The 26,059-nt window shown below is 43.4% G+C and overlaps 1 protein-coding gene across 1 annotated transcript; it reads left to right on the forward strand.

Moving 5' to 3' along the window:
- Nucleotides 1-19,405: 19,405 nt before the first annotated feature.
- LOC121481111 (olfactory receptor 2A12-like) lies at nt 19,406-20,353 on the forward strand. The gene has a single exon (XM_041738142.1). It carries the CDS (start codon nt 19,406-19,408, stop codon nt 20,351-20,353), a length of 948 nt encoding a protein of 315 aa, XP_041594076.1.
- Nucleotides 20,354-26,059: the final 5,706 nt, after the last annotated feature.

The following is a 26,059-nucleotide window of genomic DNA, read 5'->3' on the forward strand; positions in this document are numbered from 1 at the left end:
TAATACCCTCCAGTTCCATCCACGTTGAAGCAAATGGTGGGTATTTGTCGTTTCTAATTGCTGAGTAATATTCCATTGTATACATAAACCACATCTTCTTTATCCATTCATCTTTTGATGGACACCGAGGCTCCTTCCACAGTTTGGCTATTGTGGCCATTGCTGATAGAAACATCGGGGTGCAGGTGTCCCGACGTTTCATTGCATCTGAATCTTTGGGGTAAATCCCCAACAGTGCAATTGCTGGGTCGTAGGGCAGGTCTATTTTTAACTCTTTGAGGAACCTCCACACAGTTTTCCAGAGTGGCTGCACCAGTTCACATTCCCACCAACAGTGTAAGAGGGTTCCCTTTTCTCCGCATCCTCTCCAACATTTGTTGTTTCCTGCCTTGTTAATTTTCCCCATTCTCACTGGTGTGAGGTGGTATCTCATTGTGGTTTTGATTTGTATTTCCCTGATGGCAAGTGATGCGGAGCATTTTCTCATGTGCATGTTGGCCATGTCCATGTCTTCCTCTGTGAGATTTCTCTTCATGTCTTTTGCCCATTTCATGATTGGATTGTTTGTTTCTTTGGTGTTGATTTTAATAAGTTCTTTATAGATTTTGGAAACTAGCCCTTTATCTGATATGTCATTTGCAAATATCTTCTCCCATTCTGTAGGTCGTCTTTTAGTTTTGTTGACTGTATCCTTTGCTGTGCAAAAGCTTCTTATCTTGATGAAGTCCCAATAGTTCATTTTTGCTTTTGTTTCTTTTGCCTTTGTGGATGTATCTTACAAGAAGTTACTGTGGCCGAGTTCAAAGAGGGTGTTGCCTGTGTTCTCTTCTATGGTTTTGATGGACTCTTGTCTCACATTTAGATCTCTCATCCATTTTGAGTTTATCTTTGTGTATGGTGAAAGAGAGTGGTCCAGTTTCATTCTTCTGCATGTGGATGTCCAATTTTCCCAGCACCATTTATTGAAGAGACTGTCTTTCTTCCAATGGATAGTCTTTCCTCCTTTATCGAATATTAGATGACCATACATTTCAGGATCCACTTCTGGGTTCTCTATTCTGTTCCATTGATCTATGTGTCTGTTTTTGTGCCAGTACCACACTGTCTTGATGAACACAGCTTTGTAGTACAACCTGAAATCTGGCATTGTGATGCCCCCAGCTATGGTTTTCTTTTTTAAAATTCCCCTGGCTATTCGGGGTCTTTTCTGATTCCACACAAATCTTAAAATAATTTGTTCTAACTCTCTGAAGAAAGTCCATGGTATTTTGATAGGGATTGCATTAAACGTATAAATTGCCCTGGGTAACATTGACATTTTTACAATATTAATTCTGCCAATCCATGAGCATGGAATATTTTTCCATCTCTTTGTGTCTTCCTCAATTTCTTTCAGAAGTGTTCTATAGTTTTTAGGATATAGATCTTTTACCTCTTTGGTTAGGTTTATTCCTAGGTATCTTATGCTTTTGGGTGCAATTGTAAATGGGATTGACTCCTTAATTTCTCTTTCTTCAGTCTCATTGTTAGTGTATAGAAATGCCATTGATTTCTGGGCATTGATTTTGTATCCTGCCACACTACCAAATTGCTGTATGAGTTCTAGCAATCTTGGGGTGGAGGCTTTTGGGTTTTCTATGTAGAGTATCATGTCATAAAGACTGGTTTAAAAGTCTTATGTTTAACCTGGTTGATCTATGCAAGGAGGCTGAGGACAACTGGAATGAGCAAACTGTGCCCAAGGATGCTATACCATAACCAGGATCTTGGGGCAAAAACTCAAGCTCCTTGAACCCCTGGTTCCCCATCATCCTTCCCTTGACTCTCTTGGGGGTAAAACATTTTTTTTCCTGGGAAAAAATTGCCTGACTCTCGGGGATTATAACCAGAAACTCCATGTGAGGGAGAACAAAGAGAGATATCATTATCTACCAAGTCTGGCCTCTGTGTCTCTATTTGGGCTAAAAATATAGAATTTGTCTTTTGAGCTGTAGCTTACTATATATCTTGACATTCATTCTCTCTTTGAAACTAATGATGACTCTGTGAGATGTATAGGTTAGGGATCATTGTCTCCACTTCACAGATGAGAAACCAAGGCTCAGAGATGGAGTATATGGGAGAAATGGAGTATCACTCATTCTGAAGCAACAATAAGGTTTTCTATGCACAGCAAAACCATAGCTAACCAGAACTCAACTAGTACGAGTCCTCAATTTACTTAAATGTTTTCTGTTTTTGATTCTTAGAGAAAGGCACATCTAAGGGAAAATATTTTTTAGTTAGGCTTAATTTAACTATATGACATATAGGTATATATGAAGACATGTACACACACATGTACACACACACAGAGTAATTGATGGCATCTCTGAGGTGAACAAAGTCATACCAGTCAAAAACTTGGGAAAATCTCCTCAGCTCCCTTCCCATCCCCCACATCCCATCTGGCTCCAGGTTCCACTGCTGCCACCTTCAAAATGCCTTTCACACCCACCTGTCCCTCTCCAATCCCACTGCCACAGTCTGGTTCAGACAGTTGGATCCTCTTTCTCACCTGGTTTCATCTCCATCCTCCAGCTGGGTCCTTGCTCTGCACCAGTGCTCTTTCTAAAATAAAACTCTGAGTGGGACACTCTTTCCATCCTTCAGTGGCTCCCTTATCTATAGGGAAAAGTCTAAGGGATTTAGACCAAGAGCCTGGCTTCACTCCTTGAGAGAAGTCTCAGTTTTGACCCCCTTTGACCAGGGGTCAAGGTAGGTTGGTGGGCTGACACTTCAGAAGGATCTTTGACCACTGCAAGGGCTGAAATAGAAAGCATCCCAGGGCCCAAGATGCCATGTGCAGAGAGGAGACACAAGAAGGAGACAGATCCCAGGTCAGGTCATAGTGGGAGCTTGTCCCAGAGTTCAGACAAGGACCCAGAACTCCTGGCTACTAGCTGCTCAGCATTTTGGCCTCCGAGATAGCTCAAGATGAGACCAAGAAAACTGGGATTTGCTTCCCTGTGCTCAATGTTAGGGTTTCCCACTATACCTTCCTTACTTAATACTGCCCCCAGCGCATAGTAAGACCAAGTAACTGCTTGCTGAATGATCTACGGACCACTTGAGACCCTGGGAACCAGAAAAAGGAGATTATAGGGGCACCTGTTTGGATCAGTCAATTAAGCATCTGCCTTTGGCTCAGGTCATGATCTCAGGGTCCTGGGATCGAGCCCCATGTCATTGTCAGGCTCCCTGCTCAGTAAGGAGTCTGTTTCTCTTTCCTCTCCCTCTGCCTCTCCCATCTACTTATATTCTCTCTCTCTCTCTCTCATAAATAGAATCTTTTTTAAAAGAGAGATTACAGACATTGTGTCTGTCCCTACACTTTCCCTTCTGGCTTATCATAAATCTGGAGGAAAGCACCTCTGTCTGGTCTGGAGGTCATTTTTCTTGGGAAAAATCAGGGCACAAATAGGTTGAGGGAAAAAAATTGAGAGAGCTGGCACCAAATATTATGAATCTCTATTATTCCTCTCAACTCTTGTCCTAGCCAATAAATAATAATAATAAAACATTATTTTAAATTCTATAATAATGTAATAATTCATGTAATACTTATAACTATTTAATAACTTAATATAACAAAATATTGTTGTTTTAACAACTCCCTATGGGCCAGACCCTGTAATGCATCCTTTACACACAGTGTAATTAGGGTCATAGCTGAAAGGTTTAATAATAAATATGGGCACCCTCCGAGCAGAACACACACCTGCCATAGGAAACAGGAAAAGCTGTACCAGAATGTGCACGAGCTGGGCAAGAGCCCTGCAAGTAGCCACCCTATCAGTGGGTGTTACTGTTGTGCCCATTTTACAGGTGAGGAGAGCAGAGACACAGCTTGCACAGGGTCACAGCTGTAGCTGACTCTAGAGCCTGGGCTCATAACCACCAGGTTATGCTGCCTCTCTGAGCATCTCTAACAAGAATGTAGTTGGATTGACCCACCTGGAAAAAGCTCCTTCTGTTTTCTTCCCACCACCTACTCTCTCACCTGCTCTCTCTCGTCTTCTGCCTCCTGCAAGGTAGAAGCTGACATGAGAGGGAATGAGAAGAGCAGGAATCATGGCCAAAAAGCAGGGGAAGTGAAGCTGGGACAGGCAGCCCTCCAAGCCAAGCAGATGCAGGGAGGCAACAACTCCAGCCATGCTCCTAAGGCAGCTGCTGGCTCCGCACACAGCAGCAACACAGCCATATGTCCCCTCTGCTCTCCTCATGCTCCCTGTCCTCCCAGCAAGCTACACAAGGGGAGGGCGCATCCTGATGGGAGGTCAGAGGCAGGTGCCACACTGCCTTCCCCACATAGGAAGCTGTACCAGAATGTGCACGAGCTGAGCAAGAGGCCTGCAGGTAGCCACCCTGCTAGGGTGGCTCCTCCTCCCTCTGCATCCAGCAGCCCCAGCAAGGGCTGAAAGACAGCAGTGCTTGTGGGGCACAAGGATAACCAGGATGTGCTCTGAGGGCCTGGCATCTGCTGCACCAGGGGATTGCTGATATGAGCCATGGGAACCTAAGTGGGATCCAGAGAATCCTGGGGAATGGAAGACAAAGCAGGTGTAAAGAGGGGTCTGAAGTGGCAGCTCCCCATCTAAGGGCAGCAAGGATGAACTAGGACACAGACCAGAGACCCAGAAGCAGACCAGGAAGGATCAGTGTACACAGATGGACAGGCAAGGAGACAGAGGACCAAGATGGCAGGAAAGAGTATAACTAGACTGGAAAGGGATGAAAAGTGAAGACAGATCTGCAGGTCAGAGAGGATCCTGGTAGCTGGGATGGGGAGGCTTCCACTCACCCCCTCTTGTCAGAGCACACTGAACATGGATGCCAAAAACATACAATCTCCCAAGCATCGAAGGCAGATGCTGCCTTCAGAGTAAGACCCTGACCCAGCCCATAGCACTCCCAACCTTGGTCTTCCCCTCCCAGCCAAGGAGGGCAATCCCAGTCCTGCTGATATCCTGTGTCTAGGTGATGGGTGATTAACCAAATCTTGGCACTTGAGGTGATCTTGGATAATCTAATCCCTGCCAGGAACCCATGTTCTCTGCAGCTTCCCTGGCAAAGGATGCTCCCACTCCTGTTCACATACTCCCAAGGACAGGAGGCTCACTATCTCTCCAGGCAATTTAGGTAGCCTTGACTGCCCTTCATAAAAATCCATTCTTGTACTGAACTAAAAGCAAGCACTTCTGACACTAATGTTGTGTTCTCTAAAATATCTCTTTGCCTCTCCACCCTCCTGCCTCCAACCACACCCCCCTCCTCCAGAATTTTCAGTCTGTGTTACAATGCACAAGCCCTTACCTGCCTTACCTTTCCTTAGGAGGAGAGTCTGTGGGGCTGTCTGGGCTGCTCTCCTTGCTCTTGATAAGCGCTCATGCTCTATCAGCCCATTTTACCCAAGCTGACGCTCTGTGCCATCCCCTACATCTCCAATGTCGGGCGGTACCCCCAGCAGAGCCTTCATACTGACAGCACAGGGAGGGCCCTGCCCTTCCGCTCAGCACCTAAGGGCTCCAGTGAATAGCCTCTAGGGAAGCAACTGGTGCACTGATGAAGACCCAGGGATTTGTATTCAGATGTGGTCACTGTGGCCTGGCAGAGCCACAAAGCTTCCCAGAGCCTCAGTCTCCTCTCTGTAAAATGCAGCTGTGATCTCTATATAATAATAATACTTGCTATTAGGTTTTGTTTTGGGTTTGTGTGTGTGTGTGTGTGTGTGTGTGTGTGATTATGGGCCAGACATTTGATATCTTTGCAGTATTATTATCACCACTTGACAAATATACAAAAGGAAACCCAGAGCTTTAAGGAGCCTGTGCGGCACTAGGATTCTGAACATAGTTTTGTCTGACGATACAGGCTGTGCTCCTAACCAGTGCTGAGCCCAATGTCCTGATTGGGCACAAGGCAGACCAGAGGCAGGGAGCCATGTGTCGCCTCGGGGGAGACAGAGTCTCATGTGGAGTGGAAGGTGGTTGGCTAATGCACTCTAGACCCAAGAGTAGCACTTTTGAGGGCAATCAGGCTCTTTAGGGGCCTCCTGCCAGATACACATTCTAATGGGGACAGGGAAGGAAAGGGGTTAGGGGCCAGCGTTTATTTTTTAATTTTTTTATAAATTTATTTTTATTGGTTTCAATTTGCCAACATATAGAATAACACCCAGTGCTCATCCCGTCAAGTGCCCACCTCAGTGCCTGTCACCCAGTCACCCCAACCCCCGCCCATGTCCATTTCCACCACCCCTAGTTCATATCCCAGAGTTAGGAGTCTTCATGTTCTGTCTCCCTTTCTGATATTTCCTACCCATTTCTTCTCCCTTCCCTTCTATTCTCTTATTAAACTCAACACCAAAGAAACAAACAATCTAATCATGAAATGGGCAAAAGACATGAACAGAAATCTCACAGAGGAAGACATAGACATGGCCAACATGCACATGAGAAAATGCTCTGCATCACTTGCCATCAGGGAAATACAAATCAAAACCACAATGAGATACCACCTCACACCAGTGAGAATGGGGAAAATTAACAAGGCAGGAAACCACAAATGTTGGAGAGGATGCGGAGAAAAGGGAACCCTCTTACACTGTTGGTGGGAATGTGAACTGGTGCAGCCACTCTGGAAAACTGTGTGGAGGTTCCTCAAAGAGTTAAAAAAAGACCTGCCCTACGACCCAGCAATTGCACTGTTGGGGATTCACCCCAAAGATACAGATGCCATGAAAGGCCGGGACACCTGCACCCTGATGTTTCTAGCAGCAATGTCCACAATAGCCAAACTGTGGAAGGAGCCTTGGTGTCCATCGAAAGATGAATGGATAAAAAAAAAAAAAAAAAAAAGAAAGATGAATGGATAAAGAAGATGTGGTTTATGTACACAAAGGAATATTACTCAGCCATTAGAAATGACAAATACCCACCATTTGCTTCAACGTGGATGGACCTGGAGGGTATTATGCTAAGTGAAGTAATTCAATCGGAGAAGGACAAACATTATATGTTCTCATTCATTTGGGGAATATAAATAATAGTGAAAGGGAATATAAGGGAAGGGAGAAGAAATGTGTGGGAAATATCAGAAAGGGAGACAGAACATAAAGACTCCTAACTCTGTGAAAAGAACTAGGGGTGGTGGAAGGGGAGGAGGGCGGGGGGTGGGGGTGAATGGGTGACGGGCACTGAGGGGGGCACTTGACGGGATGAGCACTGGGTGTTATTCTGTACGTTGGCAAATTGAACACCAATTAAAAAAATTTATTATAAAAAACTCTTTTGCTGGGTGTAGGATCTATTTGCTGTTTTTTATGTAGCTCCTTTAGGTGTAAGGTTAGCTTTTGTATTTGAGTTCTTTCCAGTTTTTGGATGGATGCTTGTATTGTGATGTATTCCCCCCTCAGGACTGCTTTTGCTGTATCCCAAAGATTTTGAAGGGTTGTATCTTCATTCTCATTAGTTTCCATGAATCTTTTTAATTATTTCTTAATTTCCTGGTTGACCCTTTCATCTTTTAGCAGGATGGTCCTTAACCTCCACGTGTTTGAAGTCCTTCCAAATTTCTGTTGTGATTTAGTTCTGATTTCAAGGCATTATGGTCTGAGAATACACAGGGGATGATCCTAATCTCTTGGTATCGGTTCAGACCTGATTTGGTATTCGGTTCAGACCCAGTATGTGGTCTCTTCTGGAGAAAGTTCCATGTGCACTTGAGAAGAATGTGTATTCAGTTGTGTTTGGATGTAAAGTTCTGTAGATATCTGTGAAATCCATCTGGACCAGTGTATCATTTAAAGCTCTTGTTTCTTTGGAGATATGCTTAGAAGATCTGTCGATTGTAGAAAGCTCAAGTCACCAAGTATAAGTGTATTATTATCTAAGTATGTCTTAACTTTGGTTATTAATTGATTGATATATTTGGCAGCTCCTACATTCGGGGCAAATATATTGATGATTATTAAGTCCTCTTGTTGGATAGATCCTTTACGTATGATATAGTGTCCCTCTTCATCTCTCACTACAGTCTTCGGGGTAAATTTTAGTGTATCTGATATGAGGATGGCTACCCCTGCTTTCTTTTGAGGACCATTTGAATGGTAAATGGTTCTCCAACCTTTTATTTTCAGGCTGTTGATGTCCTTCGGTCTAAAATGATTCTCTTGTAGACAGCAAATAGATGGGTCCTGTTTTTTTATCCAGTCTGAAACCCTGCGCCTTTTGATGGGGTCATTAAGCCTATTCACGTTCAGAGTTACTGTTGAAAGATATGAGTTTAGTGTCATCATGATGCCTATTCAGTCCCTGTTTTTATGGATTGTTCCATTGGGCTTCTTCTTAAAGACGAATTTTAAGAGTACCCCCTTAGAAGGGAGAAGAAATGTGTGGGAAATATCCGAAAGGGAGACAGAACATAAAGACTCCTAACTCTTGGAAACGAACTAGGGGTGGTGGAAGGGGAGGAGGGCGGAGGTGGGGGTGAATGGGTGACAGGCACTGAGGGGGCACTTGACGGGATGAGCACTGGGTGTTATTCTGTATGTTGGTAAATTGAACACCAATAAAAAGTAAATTTATTATAAAAAAATAAACTCACATCTGGCAGACATTAAAAAAAAAAGAGTACCCCTTAAAATTTCTTGCAGAGCTGGTTTGGTGGTCACATATTCTTTCAGTTCCTGCTTGTCTTGGAAGCTCTTTATCTCTCCTTCTATTCTGAATGAAAGCCTTGCTGGATAAAGTATTCTTGGTTGCATATTTTTCTCATTAGGACACTGAATATATCCTGCCAGCCCTTTCTGGTCTGTCAGGTCTCCGTGGAGAGGTCTGCTGTTAATCTGGTATTTCTCCCCATAAAAGTTAGAGATTTCTTGTCTCTTGCTGCTTTAAGGATATTCTCTTTATCTTTGGAATTTGCAAGCTTCACTATTAAATGTCGAGGTGTTGAACGGTTTTTATTGATTTTATGGGGGGATTTTTCTATTTCCTGGATCTGAATGCCTGTTTCACTTCCCAGATTAGGAAAGTTTTCAGCTATGATTTGTTCAAATACATATTCTGGCCCTCTGGCCCTTTCAGCGCCCTCGGGAACCCCAATTAAAGGTAGGTTTTTCTTCCTCAGGCTGTCAGTTATTTCCCTTAATCTATCCTCATGATCTTTTGTCTCTTTATCCTCAGTTTCCCTGTTTGCTATCAACTTATCTTCTATATCACTCATTTGTTCTTCCACCTCGTTCATCCTCATCGTTAAAACCTCTAGTTCAGATTGCATCTCATTTAATTGATTTTTAATTTCTGCCTGATTGGATCTAAATTCTGCAGTCATGAAGTCTCTTGAGTCCTTTATGCTTTTTTCTAGAGCCACCAGTAGCTGTATAATAGTGCTTCTGAATTGGCTTTCTGACATTGAATTGTAATCCAAATTTTGTAACTCTGTGGGAGAGAGGACTGTTTCTGATTTTTTTCTTTTGGGGTGAGGTTTTCCTTCTAGTCATTTTGCTTAGTGCAGAGTGGCCAAAAACAAGTTGTATTGGGAAAAGGAGAAAAAGAGAGGAGAGAAAGAAGAAAAGAAAAAGGAAAAAAGAAAAAAGAAAAAGAAGAAAAAAAAGAGAAGAAAAGAAAAAAAGAAAGAAAAGGGGGGGAAGCAAACAAATAAAAAAAAATAACAAGAGTGAGTATCCTCTGATTCTGTATACTGTAAATCCTTCAACTTCCCCTGGAACTTTCCAGTGCTGCTTGGCCAATAATTTGTTTTTCCCCTGTGGGTCTAGCTGGTCTTCTGTGGGAGGGGCCTGTTGCGCTGATTTTCAGGTGTTAGCACTTGGGGGAGCTGCTCTGCCCCCTGCCTGGTGTAGGGATATGTGAGTAATGTTTATCCTGTTTATCCAGTGAGGCCAGTGTGAGACTCAGTGGGGTTTTTTACCCCGTGAGGCCCCAGGGGGAACAACCGCAGTGGCCAGGCCAGCTCTGCAGCCCTGGAGTCAGCCCCCGCAGTAACTCCGGGGCTCTCCATCTGCAGGGCCTGGGGGCTCCGGGGCGGGGCCACTGATCTGCTCAGCTCGGGGCAGGAGAGTCCTTGCGGTCCTGGGCCCTCCCGGCCTCTTCCTGTCCGGGGGAGGAGGGAGGCCGGATCCTGGGCTGTGTCCCAGCGCCCTGTGCTCCCGGGCCTGCGCTGTTGGATTTGCGCTCCCGGCCGCGCAGCCCCCTCCGCGGAGCCGCCGCCCGAGCCCCTCCGAGCTGTTCCAGGTCCAGCCTTGCGCGCTGCAGCCCTTAGGGAGCTCAGCCCGGGGTGTGGCACGCTTTCCCCGGGGCGCAGGTGTCTGTTAGTGTCCCAGGGAGCCCGAGGGCATCCCCGCCCTCCTGGGTCCTGCTCTAACTCCCTGCAAGCCCCTTTCCATCCGGGAAGATTGGTGCAGCTCCTGCTTCTCTGGGTCGCAGCTTTCCTGTCCTGGGGACACTTCGCTGCACCTTAGCCCGGCTCCTCGCGGGGCCCCTCCGCCTCGGATGCCTTTTGTTTCTTTAATTCTCCCCCCACCCCACCCCCGTCTTCCTACCTTGATAGAAGTGCGAACTCTTCTCACTTTAGCATTCCAGCTGTTCTCTCTTTAAATCTCAGGCCGAATTCTTAGGTTTTCAAGATGATTTGAAGGTTATTTTGGTAATTTGGTGGGGACAGGTGATTTGGGGACCCTACTCTTCCACCATCTGGGGCCAGCATTTCTTAAATACCTTCTATGTGTCCAGCACTTCACAGGTATCATTGCCTGTAATTCTCTAGGAAGCAAGTTATTTCCACTTTATTGATGAGGACACTGAAGTTCAGAGAGGCAAAATGACTTATCTAGGGTCAAGCAACTGTTGGAGGCAGCTGAGATCCTAATTTTAGGTCTGCCATATTGCCAAGTGCCTCTACCACACTCTGCTTAGGGGTGAGGGAGGATGACAAGTCAGAACCACCCAAGGCTCTAGTCTGGGGATGGAGTCTGCCCTCAACTTTTGTGATTCCCCTATTTTGAACCCCAGCCTTTCCAGGAGTCCAAAGTTTTTTTCTGAGCTGCAAGGTGGTGGAAGCTGAGTAAGAAATAGAGAACCCCGTTCTTAGTCAAGATACCATTCCTCCATGGGTTCCTTTATATCCAGGATAATCCTTGATGGATTCCTCCCTGTTTTCCAAGTTACAAAAGTAACCCATGCTCATCAGAGAAAATTCATAAACATAGAAAGGTAGAAAAAGGAAAATAATTACCCTCTAGTTCCTTCTATACTACGGAGAAAATTTCACTCATGGCTTCCAGATGTTTCTCTCTATTTTTTTCTAAGATGCCTAAATGATAGTGGCTTTTTCCCCCCTCATCTCATTAATATCACATTTTATATACTGTTTTATTGAGACAGATACCACCTGGTTGACTGTCCATTTCCCCCTTCTTTGTTGATTCAACCATGTTCTTGCTGACAACATTTGTTTGTCAATGAGTCAATACCTCATCAATGGTCCAAGCCAAATGACAGCACTATATCTTCCTTTCCCAGAATCCCTTTTAATTGAGGGTAGTCACAAAATTTGGTCTTGTCCAGTGAGACACAAGGGAAACTCAGCTGAGGAGTTTTTTTTGTGTGTGTGAAAAAACCCTCTTTTTCCCAACAAAAGGGCTAGAATTTCAGTGATATATCTCCTTCCCTGAAGACCCCATGAATACAAATGTTATGTCTGCAATTGGGCGAGTCATCTTGAGACCATAAGGAAAAGGCTCAATGAATCACAGTGGTTCTCTCACTAACATTATCCAGTAATATGCAGTCTTACCTCAAGACTTCTTTTGAGGTGAAGAAAATAAAATTAATTCCTGTATATCTAAACCACTGTTCACTGGGTTTTCTGGGTTTTGTATGCAAACCCTAATGGATTTGGTACCTGCCTTTTAGAAAGCTTAATATTATTTGATAACCCTTTCACCATCTACACACATATTGTTTATGACCATTATTGTCAAGCATTTGTTCACTTATTGTTGGATGTGCAATTTTAATACCATTTTTTTGTATTACAAATGATACCAAATTGGAAGTCACGACAACGTATTGATTTCCTGGCACAAGAAATGTGTTGGGTTGAATTAGAGTTACAAAATAGAAAGACACCAGTTTCAGACTGTTATTCCCAATCAGGATGAAGTAAGAGAGACCAGAATTACTTTCCTACCTGTGAAAACTAAAAACTTAGACAAACTGCGTGAAATAATGTTTTCCAAGACAGCAAGAGACAGAGATTTGTGAGAGATGAGAAACCAATGAGTTGTCCCAGTTTACTGCTCACAAAATGACCAGGATGCCAAAGGAAGTGAGGACACCAAGGTGGCTAGTGGTTTCCTAAGTTGGAAGAGACAGAATTGAGAGTCTGGGTGGCTGCCAGGGACAAGGTGTTTGGGTCCCATCAAGGTTCATATGTTGAAATCCTAACACTCAATGGGACTGTATTTGGAGGTGGGGCCTTTGGGAAGTAATTAGATGATGAAGGTGGAGCTTTCATGATGATATTAATGCCCTTATAAAAGAGGAAGAGACAAGAGAGATTTCTCCCCAGCATGTGAGGATGCAATGAGAAGACAGCCATCTATAAACCAGCAAAAGGTTGTCTCACAAGATTCCAACCATGCTGGCACCCTGGTCTCTGACTTTCAGCCTCCAGAACTGTGAAAAATATATGTTTGTTGTTTAAACCACGCAGTCTATGATACTCAATTATAGCTGCCCAGACTAAGACACTGGCCAAGGTGGCTGGAATTCACTGAGCAGAATACTGGGGAGAAGAGAGCTCTGGAGATCTATAGAGGGTCCCATGCCTGTCTCAGATGAGCACTGAGGAGCGGATGTATGTGAAGAAAGCACCAGATGATGGGGAAGGGGAAAGACAAGTGGAAGGATTGGATGGAACAATTCTCAGAGCTCACTCAGGGCCAGAGATGTTTCCTGTTTTCACTAGCTGGACTAAATACTGCTCTTGTCTTGCCCAACAAAACTTAAAGGCCAAATTCAAGAGAATCAAACTGTTTACAAGTAACTTAACTACATTCTAGAAAAACAGCTTAAGAATATTTATCAGGAATTCAAAAATATCTGACACTCAGTAAAGTAAGATTCAAAATAACTGGCATCTGGGCAGCCCCGGCGGCTCAGCAGTTTAGTGCTGCCTTCAGCCCAGGGCCTGATCCTGGAAACCTGGGATCGAGTCCGACGTCGGGCTGCCTGCATTGAGCCTGCCTGCTTCTCCCTCTGCCTGTGTCTCTCCCTCTCTATCTCTCTCTGTATCTCTCATTAATAAATAAAAAAATCTTTTAAAAAACTAAACAAAACAAAATAACTGGCATCGAACGAAAAGTGACCCGGGAAGCAATGAACTGAGAAGATATGACCCATCATGAGAAACATCATCCATTTAAAACCAACTGAGAAACCACACAGATGATAGAGTAAGTAGGCAGAGACATTAAAAAATCATGTTTATATTCTATGTGTTTAAGAAGCTACAGGATAGACTGAGCATAAGGAGAGATGTGAAAGATAGAAATCTAACTCCCAACAATGAAAACTATATGTTAGATGAAAAAGCACAGGGTGGGATTAATAAACTTGATAGCATGATGACAAAGGCTAAGAAATCTCATAGTGATTGATTTTTTTGTTTGCTTTATTTTTATTTTTTAAAATAAATTTATTTTTTATTGGTGTTCAATTTGCCAACATATAGAATAACACCCAGTGCTCAGAAGATCTATCGATAATAGTCTAGCCAGATTGATCAGGAAAAACAAGAGAAAGCACAGATTCCTAATGCCAGGAATGAGAAAAGTAACATTAGTATAGATTCCATAGATACTAAAGGGATTCTGAAAATATTATGAGCAACTTTATTCCAAAAAATTAGAAGATAATTTACATAAAATGGACACGTTTGTTTAAACACATTAATGAACCAAAGCTTGTTTGAAAAGAAATAGGAGAGCTAATAACCACATATCTATTTTAAATATTGAATGTGGCTTTAAAAACTTTTCATAAAGAAAACTCCAGACCTAGATGGATTCACTTGTGAAGCCTGCCAATGCTTGAAGGAAGTAATAATTCCAAGTCTGCACTAACTCTTTTTTTTATAATAAATTTATTTTTTATTGGTGTTCACTTGCCAACATACAGAATAACACCCAGTGCTCATCCTGCACTAACTCTTCTAGAAAATACAAGAGGAAGGGAAAGTTGCCAACTCAGCATAAGGCCAGCATCATCCTGATATGAAAACCAAACAAAAATATTACAAGAAAGCTACAGGCCCATATCCCTCATGAGCACAGGTGCAAAAATTCTTTACAAATTTTTTAAAAAGATTTTATTTGTTTGAGAGAGAGAGTGAGTGAGACAGAGAGTGTGCGCAAGTTGGGGAGGGGGAGAGCAGCGGGAGAGGGAGAAGCAGACTCCCCACTGAGCAAGGAGCCTGAACTGAAGCTCCATCCCAGGACCCTGGGATCGTGACCTGAGCTGAAGGCAGATGCTTAACCGACTGAGAGGCAATCCCTCTTCACAAAAAGTGCAATCCAACAATGTATTTTGCAGGTTAATATACCATGATCAAGTGTCCAGTGAAAAAGAAACTAAGTGGAGAGGCAGGCAAGTGAGCTGGAAGGAAGGAACACCAGGGGGGTATGGGTCTGGGTGCCAGAAGGGTGTGGGTCTGGTTCCTGTTCCATGTGGGCCACTTCCCAGCTGTTGGCCTCAGTGGAATGGTGATAATCATGATCATGACCATGATGATGACCACAACTTCTCCCATCCCTCGACCACATACTATGTTCCTGGTATCATATGCTTAAACACTTCATCTCATTTAGTCCTTAGACAAACATGTGAAGTTCATATTATTATCCAAATTTTACAGCTTAAGAAAAGGAGGCTTCAAAATGTGAAATAATTTGCCTGAGTTATGAGTAGGGCCCAGACTGGGATTTGAACCACAATCAGAATTGAATGAAACAGAGACTAAGCAGTTGGCACAATCCTGCTTGGCACAGTTGACAAGCTCCCTTACCTGCTTAGTCATTTATGGATGTGTAGTCCCCTCTGGGATGTTAAATATCTGCTTTAGACCCCACGGATCCCAGATTCAAAAGGTCCATCCACTTTCATAGAGGAAGGAAATGACCACTACACAAGCACAGTCCCATCCCTCTTGTTTGAGAAGTGTGACGTGGGCACGGGCCTCCACTCTGCAGGCAGGCATCTGGTCTCCTGTCCCTGCTACAGGGTGTCTTCCAAATGGGTCCAAGAAAGACTGTACACCTGTGCTGGACTTTGACCACCTGGATCCTCCTTCCAGCCACTGAGTGGCTTAGTGGTTAAGCATCTGCTCAGCCCATCATGATCCAGGGGTCCTGGAATCGAGTCCCACATCGGGCTGCCTGCATGGAGCCTGCTTCTCCCTCCACCTATATCTCTACCTCTCTCTGTGTCTCTCATGAATAAATAAATGAAAACTTTTTAAAAACTTCAGACCAAATTTATCTGCTGGAAGGCAAGAACAAGCACTTAATTTTCTTAAATTCCTGACTACCAAATGGCTCAACTGACCTTATTGTGAGGACTAATTATATTATGTGTAGTGCTCAGTGTTCCATCTGATATAAGTGTTCAGGAGTAGGCTGTTATTGCTACAGCAATAGGTTTGATGGCATTTATGCCACAGTGAGGTCTGTGGCCATGGATAATGGCAGTTACAAGGACACTAGTATTAGCAACATTAATGCTATCCATCTCCAAGCCTTAGGCATGTGGCCATGGACAAGATGCTTGAGAAATGAAGATGCACACGTATGCTTCGGAAGGAAACAAAGCACGTCTTACTAGTACCATCACTGTGTCACACAGAGACATGGTAACTCAGCTGTGAGACTCCTCCCTCCTCTCGAGTCTCAGTAGGAAGAAGTTTCAGCCCCCAGTGGAAACTTAGGAAGGATGCCCAGCTCATTGGCCCCAGGGGCCAAGCCCAAAGTGTCTTGTGGCATTGAAGTCCCTGGCCGAGGGGCTCTGTGCTGCATTTACCTGCATGGGCAGAGAATCCTCAGGGCTTCTCAGGGATCAGAAAGCCTCTCTCTGACCCCTTCTGATACGAAGAGGACCTCTGCGTCTGCCAGCTGGAAGCCCCTCCTCCAGGGATGCTCTGCATCCAAAGCACTTAAGAGAAGCACATGTCACCCCTGCAGGGCCACCATGCTAAGACAAAGGGGTGAACATTCTGTGCTGTATGAGACCAAGAAAAAGCAGGTTGTTGGTCCCACAAGAGGGAAGGAAGCTACTCAAGCAGAAGAACAGGATGCTGGTCATTTGTGCGTGGGACTGAGGGAGGGGCTGGGGCAAGTTTCCTTCCCTGGGCACCTCCAAGAATGACAAAGCAGATCAGTCTTCTCTGCCCCACTCATGGGGAAGGAAGTAGGGGAATCCTGCCCTCACTGAAGAGGAGGATGATCTCCGGTGCACTTTCTAGACTTGCACAGGTTCCTCTCAGGAGCTCCCTACCAGTCCCATGCCTAGAATAGGTGCTGGATCCCCTGAAAAGGCATCCGCTTTCCTTTTCTGTACCCGAAGAGCAGAGGCTGGGAAGCAACAGGGAAGTGTTGGCAAGTGGAGAAAGGAGAGAGGAAATGAATATGGCATTTTCCTAGCCCAAGGGCTTGATCTAATTGTTTCCTGGGTGCTTCAAGAGAGGGAGTAGGCACAGCGGTTAGAGCCAGTGGGTTATGTAGCCAGAGACTCAGCACTGCAACAGGTGCCCAAAGCAGTCTGCCAGTCCCCGCTAGATAACGTGGAGAGACCTAAGAGGCAAAGCCTCTGCCTACAGCCTGATGGGAAGACTATACACAAAATATATAGGGTTGAGTAAGGAGGAGGAAATTCCCAGCTGAGCTTGGAGGTCTGTGGGATGTGGAGAAGCAGGAGGGGTTACGGAGGAAATTCCCAGCAGATAAACTGCTCAAGGGAAGGACAGTGCAGATTCGCATGGCAGGTATGGCTGATACTTGAAAGATCTCAAGTTAGGGTGCACTCAGACAGGAGGACACCCTAACTGCCCAGACTATGATCCTTTTGCTGGCCATGCTGTTAATATCGGGGCTCAGAAGTCTCAGTGAGGTACTGGTGAATAGCAGACTGCAAAACTGGTTAGAACTGGATTGGGTGGGGGCCTTAAATTCCAGTCTAAGGAGGCATGAGAAGGGATATGACAGATGAAACAGTACTAGTGGCCGATTGGTGGGCTGGGAAGGAGACCACTAAGAAGCCCCTGAAAAAGCCCAGTCTGGGGTGTGGACAGATGGAAAGAAAGATGTGATCTCCTCCTCCACTGCAGCCCTCATCATCCTGGCTTTGGGGTTGGCTGCTGGCACTGCTGACCAGTCCTTATCTCTTGAAAATTTCCCCTCAATGTCTAAGACTCTGAGCTTCCTTAGTTCTCTTTGCTTCACAAACAGTCCTGATCTAGGACCTCTTTCTTCTTCATCCAATTACTGATGTTCCCTAAAGCTCTGCACAAAAATATCACACCATTTTCTTTTGCCCCTAAAGCCTCGAATGATCTTTCCATTTTCCAGATCCCCACCAGCACCCTGTGGCAATCAGTCCTCACAATCGTGTTTTCAACCCTGTCCTCCAGAGCCTCAGATGCTTGAAAATGCCAGGACAGCTCCTCTGTCCTCCCTCTACCCCTCCTGCCACTCAGCTGCCCATTATCTAAATCCCTAGACCCTTTTTGGAGGACTAGCAACAGACCAGGTATACTTCACACGGTCTCCACTATTAGAGGAGGGATTATGGGTGAAGAACATGGGACTCTGAGAGGCTAAGGGACTTAGGAGCAGATAAAGAGGCTACAAGACTCAGGTGTGTTGACACCAAGTGTGTGCTCCATGTTTTCTCCCCTGCTCTGGTCTCACACCCCAGCTTCCAGAAGGAGTCTTTTGCTGATGCTGTCCTGTTCAGCTGACTGCCCAGCTCAGCTTTCCTCTTGGTGCCCATGGCGCTGATGGGATCACGGATCATCAGCCTGGTGTATTCCCAGTATCAAAGAATAGCATAGTGGGCAAGTCCAACAGCCGCGCTTAAACATGGGGCTGTGAAGTTCTCGGAGGGGTTACCCAAGATCACACAGCAAATCAGGGACAGAGTTAGGACCAGCCCTTTGCTCTTCTGATTTCCAGACTCATTTCTCTTATACTTTTTTTTTGTGACATGTTTTATATTTTGCCAAATGTCTTTTTTTTAAAGATTTTATTTATTTATGAGAGACACACAAAGAGAGGCAGAGACATAGAGGGAGAAGCAGACTCCTCATAGGAGCCGGATGCGGACTTGATCCCTGGACTGGGATCATGCTCTGAGCCAAAGGCAGAGGCTCATCCCTTGAGCCACCCAGGGGTCCCCATATTTTGTCAAATCTTGGCATACAGACTCTCATATGCTCCTTGCCATTGCTCTGTATCATGGATGTTTTCTTTCTAACAGATGTGATGACTGAGGCCCACAGAAGCAAAGGGACTTTCCTAAGATCACACAGCTAGGTAAGTGATAACCATGGGACATTTAGAAAGAGCTGAATTTAAAAAATGTGGCATGGGATAGTAATGGTAAGGATTCAGCAGAAAATCCCACACGTGTCCAAGCACAGAAGACACAGGGGGACCTGGAAGTAGCAAGTCAGGAGCCAGACTCATGCTCCTGGTAGCTCAGGGCTGTGAGGTCTCTTCTTTGCTGCCCTGTGTGTCTGATCTTTATCATTTCTGCAAGGCCTCCACTTTTCTTCCCTATTGCACCAGCTTCTCTGTGACTTTAGTTATCACCACACTGACTCCAGGTCGTTGGTACCTCAGGCACCCACACGTCACTGACATAGACATTGACAGTGTCACCATTTTGAATTCTCAACAGAGAATTGTCCTCCAGATTGGGGCAGGTGTACACCCTTGGTACAATTCAGCAGTGGCCAGGTGTTGGCTTGGTCCCCTGCTGCCAACGTGGTTACCTAATGCCTCGCCTTCTATGGGTGAGCTAGGTTTCCAGAGAAGGACCTGTGGGTAGCCAGGCATCCTATATTCTATTATTGGTATGAATCCAGATCTCCTGATTTATTTCCCAGTGCCACAGCTGCCCTCTCTGTCTTTCCCTTTGCATCCCACTCAACAAAGGTTTGATGGAATTGGTGCAGGCTACCATGCAAGGTGCTATGTGCGTGACTCAGCTTCTGTCACCTCTGACCTTCCTCCCCTAAGGCCAAGGACAGAACAGGAAGTACTTGTCTCCTTGATAGGCAGACCACCATGCAGAGCCTTGGCAAGGAGAACCACAGCTCTGTGTTTGAGTTCATCCTCCTGGGCTTCTCCAGTGACTCACAGGTCAGAATATCCCTGTTCTCCTTCTTCCTTCTCCTCTACCTCATCACTCTTCTGGGAAATGGACTCATTGTGACCCTGATCTACCTGGACTCACACCTCCACACACCCATGTACTACTTTCTCAGTGTCCTCTCTTTGGTGGACATGAGTTATGTCACTACCACCATGCCCCAGATGTTGATTAATATGGTGTGTCCAAAGAAAACCATCTCTTGGGGAGCTTGTGTAGCCCAGATGTTTATCTTCTTGGTCTTGGGCATTGCTGAGTGTGTCCTCTATGCCATTATGGCCTATGACAGGTATGTGGCCATTTGCTTTCCTCTTCATTATCCCCTTCTCATGAGCCGCCCCATTTGTATCAAGATGGTCACAGGTTGTTGGACCATTAGCATAGCTGGCGCCCTGATCTACACTGTCTTCACCATGCATCTGCCTTATTGTGGTCCCCACAAGATAAACCACTTCTTCTGTGAGGTCCCTGCCGTCTTGAAGTTGGCCTGTGCAGATACATCTTTCAATGACCGCTTGGACTTCATCTTGGGATTCATCCTACTCTTGGTCCCATTCTCCCTCATCCTGGCCTCCTATGTCAGAATCTTTGCCTCCATCTTAAGAATCCACTCATCCCAAGGGAGGCTCAAGTCTTTCTCCACATGTGCTTCCCACATCACTGTGGTTATCATGTTCTATGGGCCAGCCATGATCATGTACATGAGGCCCGGCTCCTGGTATGACCCAGAGCGGGACAAGAAGCTAGCACTGTTCTACAATGTTGTCTCTGCCTTCCTCAACCCCATCATCTACAGCCTCCGGAACAAAGATGTAAAAGGGGCCTTTCTGAATGTACTCGGTAACAGAAGGACAGCTCAGTGACCCAGGATGCTTCAGACTTGTCGAGAGTCTTGGTGAGGTTCATTTGGTATCATATATCAGTTCTAACCAACCTGAGCCTTTCTGGGGTGTGAGCAACCAAGTTAGAGATGGCTCTGTGGCTACCCCTAAACTGAAAGTCTCTATTGGCTGCCACCCTCCCAATGACTCAGTTGAGTGTCAAGAGCAAAGACTTTCTTCCCCAGTAAGTATGTCATGGTTCAAGGCCATTGCTTTATTGCTTTTCCTGGTTCTCTCTTCACCTCTGGAAGTTTGTCAGGTCAGTCTGATCACAGCAAATGTGTCAATATGCACACATGCTTTTTTTCTACAGTGTGAGGGATTTGGGGGTGAAAATGATGTAAATAGTAGATAGGTCATGCAGTAAACAGTCTTTACATGTGCTTACAAGTAAGAATTAGCATTGCTTTTTGCTCCAGGAGCTGTAAATTCCAAGCTAGAACTATTTTAGACACATCTATGTAACCATGTGGCTAACAATGGATTTGGTTTGGACTCAGCTTGAGATACTAACTCTCCCCTGATTTTGCTATTTAAATCTCACTTTTATTTTGAGAAAATAAATACTATATTCATAAATAAAAAGAGATGTATATGTATATATCTGTATGCTCTTATCTATCTCTATATAGAGAGAAAGACAAGGAAAGAAAGACAGAGACAGGTACTCACAGAGAGAAATAACACAAAGATCTCATTTTTCCATTTCCCCAGATAAACACTTGTTAATATTTTACCATATTTGGTCTGAACCTTTTGTTCTTTTTTTTTAAAAAAAGGATTAAATAATTACAGATACCATTGAAGTGCCCTTTGAATATTCCCAGCTCCTCTGAATTAATCACTACTATTAAACTGAAGTCTATTCTGTGTGGTTTTAAACTTTCACTTACAATCATACCCATAAGCAACACAGAATTGTTCTTATGGGTTTGAAAGTTTATAATGGTAGCATGATGTCTGCATTTTTCTGAAAAAATTGCAACTCAACATCATGTTTTTGACATCTACTCATTTGATATACACAAGCCTAACACATTCTCTGTAGTGAGCATTTGAATACACCACACCTCATTTACCTAACTCTTTTATTTTTTTTAAAAAAAGATTTTATTTTTTATTCAAGAGAGAGAGAGAGAGAGAGAGGCAGAGACACAGGCAGAGGGAGAAGCAGGCTCCATGCAGAAAGCCCAATGTGGGACTTGACCCCAGGACTCCAGGATCATGCCCTGAGTCGAAGGCAGGCGCTACACTTCTGAGCCACCCAGGGATGCCCTCTTTTTTTTTTTTTAAAGAGAGACAGTGCCTGTACAAGTGGGAGGGGGGAAGGGGCAGAAGGAGAGGGAGAGAGAGAATCTTTATTTTCTTTTGTTTCGGTTTTGTTTATAGAAAGGGAGCGGGAGAAGGGCAGAGGAAGAGAGAAAGAATCTCCAGCATACTCCCCACTGAGCACAGAGTCTGATATGGGGTTCAATCCCAGGACCTGAGCCAAAATCAAGAATGAAGGCTTAACCAACTGAGCCACCCAGGCGCCCCATAAAGTTGCTTTCTTTGCCCAAATTTTTACTTTTTTTTTTTTTAAAGTAGGCTCTTCGCCTAGCAGGGAGCCCAGTGCAGGGCTTGAACTCATAACCCACCTGAGCTGGATCAAGAGTCAGATGTTTACCAGACTGGGCCACCCAAGAGCCTTTCATTCACAATTCTTTATTGTCAAACATTTATTTACAATTTTCACTATTTAAATGATTCTGCAACAAATGTCTTTGAACATTTCTCCTCATAGAAGGGTTTTTTCCCCCTAGGATTTATGTGTAGCAATAGACTTGGCGGGTGCAGAATCAAAGAAATTTCAAATTTACTAGGTACTCCTAAATTGTTCTTCCAAGTAATTATGCTGATATACCCCTCTAGTTCTCATCAACACTTGACATTATTGCTCTATCTCAAGCATTCTAAAATTGCTACCTATCTCATAAATAGATTTTTGTTTCATCTGTAATTCCCTGATTGCTAGTGAATTTAGCATTTTTTCATAAGATTCTTGTAGTATTGTGTAGTGAACTAGGCTCAGAAGCCAGTCTCCTTTGTTCTAATCCCAGCCCTATCTTTTACTAACTCAGTGATAACGGTCAAGGTACATAACTTCTCTGAGTCTCGGTTTCCTTATCTGTTAACAAAAAGAAAATAGCATAGACCTCAGGAGGTTGTTGGAAGGACTACATGAGATAATACATGGAAAGCATTTGTTGTAGTGAAAAACAAACTGTAAATGTCCAATGAATAGAGATATCGTTTGCTTTTTCTTTTCTTGATTTGCCATTTATTATATATTTTGGATCTTCTTTGTTTATTACATATATTGAGAATATCTTCTCTCAGTTTATTGCCTGTTTTCTCTATTGCAAAAGTAGTATATGTTTATTCTTAAACTTTTAGAACACAGATGCAAACAAAACGAAGAAAATGAAAATTATCCATCACCTTAGACTTGGAGATAATTACTGCTAACAATTTCAGCATCTACATTTTAGGGTTTAAAAGATTTTTAAATTGTTTTTATTAATATTTTAAAAGAAAAACAATACAATTATTAAACTATTATGTGTTTTTATGATTTCTTAAATGTTTTAAGCACTCAATTTTTTAAAGTCAGATTCTCACTTTATTTTTTAGTAGAGTTGACACACAATGTAGTTTCAAGTGTTCAACATAGTGATTCAGATCTCAATACATTATGCTATGCTCACCACAAGTGTAGCTACCACCTGTCACCATACAATGCTGTTATAATATCATTGACTATATTCTCTGTGCCGTGACTTTTATTCTCATGACTTATTCAGTCCATAAGTGGAAGCTTGTATCTCCCACTCTTCTTTAGCCATTTTGACCTTCTTCTTACCTCCCTACTCCCTGGCAAACATCAGTTTGTTCTCTTTATTTATAGATCTGATTCTACTTTTTCTTTGTTTATTCTTTTTTTTTTAGATTCCAAATTTGAGTGAATCATATGGCATTTGTCTTTCTCAGTCTGACCTATTTCACTTAGTATAATACCCTCTAGGTGGTCCTTCTGTGAAGCCACAAATGGCAAGAGTTCATCTTTTTTTATGGCTATGTAATGATTTTTTAAAAAGAGATTATTTATTTATTCATGAGAGACACACACACAGAGAGGCAGAGACACAGGCAGAGGGAGAATCAGGCTCCATGCAGAGAACCAATGTGGGACTTGATCCCAGGACTCCAGGATCACGCCCTGGACTGAAGGCAGGCACCAAACCGCTGGGATTCCCTATGTAATGATTTTTAAATTGAATTGTACAATATGTATTCTTCTGTTACTTGACTTATTCACTCAATAATGGGTTTTGACATTTACTATGTTGATTTGTTTTTGCTGCTAGAGAGTATTCTTTTCTTTTGATGAATAGAATAATCACTTTCAATAAATAGAATTTTTAATAAACTTATGAATCTTTTCCTTTATGGTTTTTCTTAAATGAACATGTGTCAAAGATTTCACTGAGCTCATTAATTCATGAAGGAACCAGTAAGATGTTAGGATTGGTTCAAAGGAGAATTTGACTTACAGAAATTTATATTCTCTGTCAGACAAATTTCATTTGTGTTTATATGAATAGGAATTATTTGCATTATCATAGACAGAAATAATTTGTCTTGCTACCAGTTTTCTAGAACTTAACAGTTTTACCTGCAGAGATATAATATATCCAAGGTCATAGAAAGTCAGTTAAAATAGTACATCCTTATAAAGTCAGATAATCCTCAGAGGGTCTGCTAGACAACATCTAGCACTGTACCAAGAGGGCACTGAGAAATCTTAGAAATCTTCTTACAATATCCACCCTTGTAATCTTAAATAATCTTCAACAATTATTCTTGATTTAAAAAAAAAACTGGTCTCATTATGTCTGGCCTCACTGTTTGTATCAGTGTAGTAGGAGTGTTTGTCATATGGACCATCTCTGGTTTTCTTTGCAAATCTAGAGACACGCAGTATTGATTCATTTTGAAAGCCACAGAATTAACTTCTGCCTGGAAGTTTCCATATGGAATCTCAAGTTGGACTTTTTAAATGCTCTATTATTTATTATACTGAGCTGGAAAACAAATCCCAAGAAATCCTGTCCTTCATATATTTTTCTTCTTAAGGATTTTATTTATTTATTCATGAAAGATATACAGAGAGAGTCAGAGACACAGGCAGAGGAAGAGGCAGGCTTCCCATGTGGAGCCCTATGTAGAACTTGATCCCAGAACCCTGGGATTGTCACCTGAACCAAAGGCAGATGCTCAACACCTGAGCCACCCAGGCATCCCTCTGTCCTTCATATTTTACCCACAGTACCCATAAATTTGGGTGAATTCCTCATCTATCAAGGCTCCAAAATTTACTTAACTTTTCCTGCTGGCCAGTGGGTGATATTTCTTACCATCTATAAGGTTGGGACCTTGTAAGCTAAATACTAAGTCACTTTTTCCAGGAAAGCTTTGTAGAGATTGAATTTACAAGTAAAGTCAACTCAACCCTTGCTACTTAATAATATTCAGCATGCCTGATTAAAAGGTATTAACTCTCGAATATAGTCTTTGTGAAACAATCAAGTTGACCAAGTATATCCCAGTTAGATAAAAGACATAATTATTGAATGTGTGCTAATAAACGAAGAGACTAATTTAAGTGGTAAGTTAGTAACAATCAGGTGTCAGTTAAAAATGTTTCACTCCAATTCCAAAAAAACCTGGCTCTACTAAATCGAGTATTAGAGGCAGCTTCAGGGGAAAGAGAAAGGGCTTTCTCCTAACTCCAAAAAACCCCGAATATGAAAAACAATAGCAACAATGACCCAAACAAATAACCTCATTGGTTGATTCACCTCTATGGGAGTACTCTTGCTCTGCTGAATCTTGGGCTAGCCATGCCTATCACGGAGTCACGTGATTGTTGGCAGGCATCAGTTCCCTGGTACATTGGCCAGTGACCACTCTCTGGTCCTTGACACCTGGACTTCTCCCTAGGGCAGCTCACAACACACCAACTTACTTCACGAGAGCAAGAAATTGAGTCAGAGAGAGAGAAAGTTCAAGCAAAATGGAAGTCAGTCTTTTATTACCAAATCTCAGAATATCTCATTGTTGTTGCCCTATTTTATTCATGAAAGGGAAAATGCAAGGTCCCACCCACCACCCGCCCTCCTCCCGTTGCACCACCCCTAGTTCGTTTCGCAGAGTTAGGAGACTTTATGTTCTGTCTCCCTTTCTCATATTTACTTTTTTTATAATAAATTTATTTTTCATTGGTGTTCAATTTACCAACATACAGAATAACACCCAGTGCACATCCCGTCAAGTGCCCCCCTCAGTGCCCGTCACCCATTTACCCCCACCCTCCACCCTCCTCCCCTTCAACCACCCCTAGATCATTTCCCAGAGTTAGGAGTCTTATGTTCTGTCTCCCTTTCTCATATTTCCCACACATTTCTTCTCCCTTCCCTTTTATTCCCTTTCACTATTATTTATATTCCCCAAATGAATGATAATATACAATGTTTGTCCTTCTCCAATTGACTTACTTCACTCAGCATAATACCCTCCAGGTCCATCCACGTTGAAGCAAGTGGTGGGTATTTGTCGTTTCTAATGGCTGAGTAATATTCCATTGTA

The sequence above is a fragment of the Vulpes lagopus genome, chromosome 23 (assembly GCF_018345385.1).
Source record: "Vulpes lagopus strain Blue_001 chromosome 23, ASM1834538v1, whole genome shotgun sequence".
NCBI lineage: Eukaryota > Metazoa > Chordata > Mammalia > Carnivora > Canidae > Vulpes > Vulpes lagopus.

Bases quoted from the DNA above. Each gene is read 5' to 3' on its own strand.
- LOC121481111 (XM_041738142.1), top strand. From the start codon at position 19,406: ATGCAGAGCCTTGGCAAGGAGAACCACAGCTCTGTGTTTGAGTTCATC.